This window comes from Podarcis melisellensis (assembly GCF_964234715.1).
Source record: "Podarcis melisellensis genome assembly, chromosome: 14".
Lineage (NCBI taxonomy): Eukaryota > Metazoa > Chordata > Lepidosauria > Squamata > Lacertidae > Podarcis > Podarcis melisellensis.
Window position 1 is genome coordinate 10,305,569 of NC_138546.1, and position 6,750 is coordinate 10,312,318.

Consider the following 6,750-nt stretch of genomic DNA (forward strand, 5'->3'; position numbering starts at 1 on the left):
CTGAGGTACCACTTTAGCTAATGGGGCCTTCCGCTACTGTCGCCATGTGATTTCTGTTCTCATCCTGGGGCAAAGTTCTTAACCCAAGGTACTACTTCTGGGTTAGCAGAGTCTGTAACCCGAAGTGTTTGCAACCAGAGGTACTACTTTACTGTCTCTAAAAGAGGGACCAAGCACTAAAAGATATACACAAAGGGCAAGTGATGCATTTTATTGACATAAGACCTTTGACAGTTGCCTTCTAAAACTTCATTCACAGGCTTTATATAACCCAGGCTCACAGCACACATGTAAATATAGAAAATATTTCAACTGTGTCCCTTTCTATAGAACATGTTTAATTCAGCAACTTGAGAACAGAGTTAAAAGGTGCCAAATTCTCACAAGATTTTAGCCACTTCTGCACATTGGCTGGAACAGCGTTGGTGCTCCCTGTCTGCTGAAGTGCACACCAGGCCACGACGTCAGCTACAGTCAGTTCATTGCCCACCAACCAGGATGTCTTGCCGAGGGCTGCGTTCATAGATTGCAAAACAGCTGCCTTTTCTTTATTGCTCCCTTCTTGCAATTGGAAGATGGCTGTATCTACCCAGCTGTCTATCAGAGTTGCTGTAACCGCATTGTGCTTCTGACCAAGTAAGGAGAACAAAAACCTAGCAATATTTCCTTCTCCTTCAATGGGACACATGGTTTGAATGCTGAACTTCATCTGGGATTTTGGCACTGAAACAAACACAACGCAATAGAACATTAGACAAGAAAAGCAGGCACCTTGAAGAGACAGATACATTTCATTCAAACCATTAAATACAATTATAAATAAGTCCCATTATGTCATTAATTGCTAGCCAGATTTTCTATATAAGATACTGATTTTTTATAGAATACTTGTATATAATCAGCCATGCTACCTGTCAGAGCTGCCCAAGGTCCCAGCTCAGAGGACCAATGCCAGTTCTTGTTATATACAAAAGTCTTTATTAAGGTTCAGTTTCGATTCCAAAGCCGCGGCGCGCAGCTCTACGTCTCAACCCTAGACCGCTGAAGCTCCGTCTGAATCTCCTCCCCCCAGACACCAGTTCAAGACCCTAGCCTTGCTCCACCTCCTCCTTTGCTCCTTTCTCCTCTGGGTCCTTCTGCCCGCTGGGGTGTTGCCCTTTCTGGACTCTTCTGACGCTGAGTCCCCGGATTCTTCCCCCTGCCTCCGGCGCGCTTTAGGACCTGGCTCCCAGTCTGCGCTCCCGGCTGTCCCGCGCGCCTGTGCATTTGAACTTGGCGCGCGCGCCCGTGCATTTGAACTTGGCGCGCGCGCCCAGCCGGTAACCTTCCTCCTGACCGTTACACTGCTCCTTTCACTGCTCCCTCCTTCGTGGGGGCTAACTGGATCTGACTTCCCCTCTATTCCCTCACTCAGCGACAGGGGCGTGGTCAGCCCTGCCTCATCTTCTCTTTCCCCTGGAGTGGAAACCGGTCCTGACACCTGGGACTCTTCCCTCCCGCTACGCTCTGGTGGGGAACCTGGTCCCGATCTCCAGCTGCTGCTCTGGGAGTCACCACTGGTTCCTTGCTTCTGGTGCCTCCCTCCCGGGAACCCCCTTGCTCTGGCTATGGGTGCCCCCTTCTGTGAATCTTCCGACTCACTGGACAGACTCATGGAATCTCTTGCCCCACTGTCTTCCTCACCTACACTGCCCTCGGATTGTTCCCCTTCGCTCTCCACTTCCTCCTTCCCCTGTGCCTCCACTCCTGAACCCCTGACACTACCTTTTACTTACAGCTGCTAGGAAATGTCCCCATGAGAGATTACTGAACAGGCATACTAACAGATTCCTCCTAATCCAAGCCTGGCAATTGGGATAACTCTGGTGCCATTTCCAGCTTCAACAGTATAGCATTATGCGCTTTCTTCAAAAAGTAGGCAGTGTGTAGTGTTACTTTTGAGTTTCTTCTTCCAAACACACCACCATAGGCCAGCGTTAACTTAAAATGGCTTTGTCAGTTAAGGTAGCATAATAGAAGAAGCACTTAATTTTATTGTTTGAAACACTGTAGACTGAGTATTACATGCTCCTTTTCTACTTTCACAACTGACAATTTTACTTAAGCTAAACACTAAACAACTTAGAGCAGAAAGCTTAATTCATCTTGTAGCTAAAAACCAAGAACTGCCTAACAATGGAACGTAAGTTTATTTGAGCAGTTAAGAGCAAGTTAGCAAACACACTAGGGTTATTAAGATGCTTTATAATTCCTCAGCTGAAAGTTAATTTCACAGTTACAGTTTTCTTGTAGAGATTATATAATAGAAGCTTCATAGCAATATTTTCGAAACTGCATTCCTAGGAACTAGGTTACTCAAATTTCTCAGAAGTCCTTTGAAGAGCAAAGAATGAAAGACTCAGTGATCTTCCCTGCAATGTACAGCTATTGACCTATCAACAGGCATAAATGAAAAGTGAGGTCCAATGTAGCACAAGTTAACTCATTTAACAGGGCTTCTTCCTCTTCTGTTCCCTGTGCACTTCTAAAATGTGCGTGCTTAGGGGACACCTGGAGCAGATTTGGGACATAGGGAGAAGGGAGTCCCATTGTGCAGGTGGGTGGACATAATTTGATGTCATCATAAGTGTGCTTATCAGATTCTTCTGCATCATACAGGAAGAGAACAGAAGCTTGAAGGTGAATTATTATTGGCACTAGAAGTGACTTATCTATTACGTCTCTTCTCACAATGTATTCTGTTATCTAAAGAATGACCATGTTGTGGACAAACTAGTTGGTGAGCTGCCCAGTTGCAAATTTATTCATGGCCAGCGGCTGGCCCATTTGCTGCAGATACACATTTCTTGTCATTAGACATCAAGAAATTGTGTGCTACTCGTAACATGTTAACATTAATGAATGCGTCCCTTTTCCTAATGTGCTGGACTTACCATCTTTCCAAATTAATGTAAATCCCAACTGATACTCATGACGCGACTGCTTCTTAGGCTGATCACCAAAGCATTTCAGGAGATTTTCTGGCACACTCTTCACAGATGAGTGTGTATGAACAGCTGATAGTATCTTATAACGCTCACACAGCAAGCTGTGGAGTATTAACAATGACAGTGGTGGGTGATCAGGGTTTGCATTGATCACAATATCCTTCAGAGCTCCATAGTCCTGTAGGAAAATAAGCTGCCATTAGTAAGTTGTTCAAGTGACACATTCATGCATCGATTCACATCCCACTCCTGCTTAGCACAACACACAAACACGCTCATTAATTAACTGCAAGGCACAGAAAACCAATGAAGTTCTACAAAAGGTTTTTACAATCGGCAGCCGACCTTTAACATCCACCAGATGAATGGTTCAGCTGAGAACTACAAAGAGTCGCAGACCTTTCGAAGAGTTACTGGATGTCTATTTATGCACTGGCTCATGAAATCTTGTTCCACTTTTTAAAATAAAAGAAGATATAGTTAGAGGAAAGGAGGCTTCCATCTCCCATGATTAGTAGTAGCATCCCAAAAATGTTTACTTTCAAAATCAGTGCAATCAATGTGTCTTTTGGGAAACAACTCTATTCCTGAAACAACAAAAAACTACAGGAAATCCATTCCAGCCCAAATCTACCAGTCTCTCATTTATTTTAAAACACTCAATATATTTAAAAATCATACAATAAAACTGATAAGTAAAAAAATATTAAAATACAAAACCCACAGTAACTAGCAACTTGAGCCACATCCAACACAATGGCCATAAAATGCCCGAACAAAGCAATATGCAACCAGCAAAACCAAAACTAATAGGTAAGAAAAGATACTAGATCCATTTTTAAGTGATGGAGCATTTTACCTGCACTTTGAAGCCAATTTTGTTCCATTAGGTATCAATCAAAGAACTAGGCACACATTTCTTAACAAGTCCCACAAGATCTTATATCATTATTTGGCTGGATTCAGTTACTATTTAATCATTTTGCTGATACTTTGAAACAGAGGATTTGCATACAATGCTGAGGCACAGCTTGTTTTGAGTTTTTGAACCAACCAGGATAAATCTTAGACAAGCAAAGCAAGTGCAGCAAACCAGGGTTAAACATGGATGGTGGGCTCAGACATAACAAGAAACCACTGTTAACAGGAGAAGACAGCCATACGTCAGGTTCAAAATACAAATTCATATTCTGCTTTATTGGACACAACCCAGTTAGTTGGCTGGGGTGGGTTCAGACCTGCAAAGAAACCAGTTAAACAAAACAAACCATGTCTTCAACTCATGTGGAAACCAGGCCACTGAATTAAGCTGAGTTTTTGTTTGTTTCCAGAATTGTTAAATGCTTGCTTTATGATTGGCTTTAAGAAATATTTCAGATCTATTATCAAGCTTAGTTTTAAAACAATGAGACCCCGCTCACTGAATTCATTTTGAGTGCTGGCTTGAATGCTAATAACCTCATTAAAGCCTAGCTTTAAAATAATTCTATACCCCTCCCACCTATCACAAGGTGCTTCTGTGGATTTTAGGTATGTTTTAGTGATAAATCATTCTGAGTGTGGGCCTGAATGCTAATTACTCCATTAGTCATTATAAAAACTCCAACAACGGTTAAGTCAAATATACAGGGATTGTGGTGTAGAGAAAGTTAATCTGAACTTGCCTTCCCAAGTAAATTGTCAAGCTCTGCAGCACTAGCAGATAAAGGAATGTGTTCATCTGCTTGGATTATGTTTGTTGCATCAAAGTCTGCATCCGGTGTTTGGATCATCTTTGAAAGCCCATCCACAGCAGCTTTCAACTCATACAAGCGTTTCAAGATCTCCTCCTGACGGGATTCAAGTGCCTGAAGAGCTGGATCAACTTCCTCCTAAATAAAGTTCAATTGGTATTCACTCAGCTGTTTTAATATTGTGTAAAACAGATGGATATTTCCCATGTACCTCAGCATGCACTGTAGCTTTAACACTCTACAAGTCTCTATGCTAGTATTATCCATCATTATGCATACATGCACATGGGAACTCTGCCAATATATCAAGGTTCAATACAGGTCAAGGGTGGGAAACTGGATATAGATGTAGCGCTGGATCTGGCCCACTGTCTACAGGCCATTTTGACAAGTAGATATTAAGTGATTCAGAGTTTTCATGCTTTGAAACTGCTTGCTGCCTTTAAACAACAGATCAAGAGGCTTATATCCGATATTAGTGCTATGCTACTCAGTGCTAAGACTGAAGAGCAAAAGATCCCTGAACTCCAATCATAGGCCTTTGTATTATGCAAACCACTTAAGAGAAATTTGTGATCAAGTGGTCTATAAATGCAGAGTAAAATTTCCTAAGTTGTCAGGTAACTGACAGGTGGGTGTGTTTTGCGTACAATGGCCAGGCACGCCTTATTAGGCCTGCGGGCTGGTTGTGTCCTCCGCCACTAGCATAGGTAAAACAAATGTGAGACCCAACTGCAACCATGAACAATATATGGAGGTAGCATATACAATAACTCCCAAATAACCTTTTAGTCAAGTGCAGCTCTATCCTAAAGCTATTCCGAAAGAAGGAACTTGGAACACCTGACTTGTGCTGCCCTGCCCTGCCCTGGAAGAACAGCAGCCACATATGCCCGCTTCAGCTGCATACACAAAAACATTTGACAATATATTATTATTATTATTAAAAGTAAAGGGACCCCCAACCATTAGGTCCAGTCGTGGCCGACTCTGGGGTTGCGTCACTCATTTCGCTTTACTGGCCGAGGGAGCTGACGTACAGCTTCCGGGTCATGTGGCCAGCACGACTAAGCCGCTTATGGCAAACCAGAGCAGCGCACAGAAACGCCGTTTACTTTCCCGCCGGAGTGGTACCTATTTATCTACTTGCACTTTGATTTGGAATTGCTAGGTTGGCAGAAGCAGGGGCCTAGCAAGGGGAGCTCACCCCGTCGCAGGGATTCGAACCGCCAACCTTCTGATCGGCAAGTCCTAGGCTCTGTGGTTTAACCCACAGCGCCACCTGCGTCCCTATTATTATTATTACTATTGATTAAATTTATATACTACCCTTCCTCTCTAGATCTCAGGGCAGTTCACAACAATGTAAAGGGGAGGGGGTAAACTACAATTCCCTGGATTCCTGGTGTGGGTTTTTGTGTGTGTGTGTCTTTGTGTAATGTAAGAATTGAGATTTAAACGTATGGACTGTCAGCCGCCCGGATGTACAACCCGAGGCAGCCTCAGGCCTTGGCGCAACAACTTCCCTCAGCCCCGGTTGGGAAAGTGAAAGCGCTGGCCAGCGCCTCTCCCGAGACAGCCAGGCCGGGCTGAGGAGCCTCACCTCGCGGCCTAGGAAGGGAGGCCAAGGAAGGAGAGCCCTCGCCCGCCCCCCCCCCCGACCCTGCCCGCTTCAGAGCGCGGCGCCTCTGGGCCGCCTCCTTCCTACCTCGTGAAGCAGCGGCGGCGAGGCGGCTGACGGGGAGCCGCCCTCGGGGCAACGGTGCATATTTCCAACCCGGTACATGCAGGCGGGAAGGTGCTCAGCCAAGACCGCGGCCGAGCCAGGCCCCCCGTGAAAGGGCCTCACCTTGTACATCGGCATCGTGGCTGCCCGGCCGGCGGCTCCTCGCTGACTGACTGACTGGCACAGAGGCAGCCACGCCCCGCACGAGCGCCACACCCACTGCTCTTCTGCCATTGGAGAGCGTTCGTCCGTGACCCGCCCCCGCCCTCGCTTCTTATTGGCCTACGCCGGGTGGGTGACACCT

The 6,750-nt window shown here is 45.2% G+C and overlaps 1 protein-coding gene across 2 annotated transcripts; it reads right to left on the reverse strand.

The window, feature by feature from the left end:
- Positions 1-186: 186 nt before the first annotated feature.
- On the reverse strand, positions 187-6,713 carry AIMP2 (aminoacyl tRNA synthetase complex interacting multifunctional protein 2). 2 transcript variants are annotated; one of them, XM_081889320.1, is made up of 4 exons: positions 6,570-6,713; positions 4,652-4,858; positions 2,934-3,165; positions 187-723 (listed from the first exon to the last, which is right to left on the reverse strand). In XM_081889320.1, exons 1-4 carry the CDS (start codon positions 6,678-6,680, stop codon positions 338-340), a joined length of 936 nt encoding a protein of 311 aa, XP_081745446.1. In that variant the 5' UTR covers positions 6,681-6,713; the 3' UTR covers positions 187-337. The 2 variants fall into 2 exon arrangements, with proteins under 2 accessions (XP_081745446.1, XP_081745445.1); XM_081889319.1 differs by having other exon boundaries at positions 6,429-6,630.
- Between the last annotated feature and the right edge of the window lie 37 nt (positions 6,714-6,750).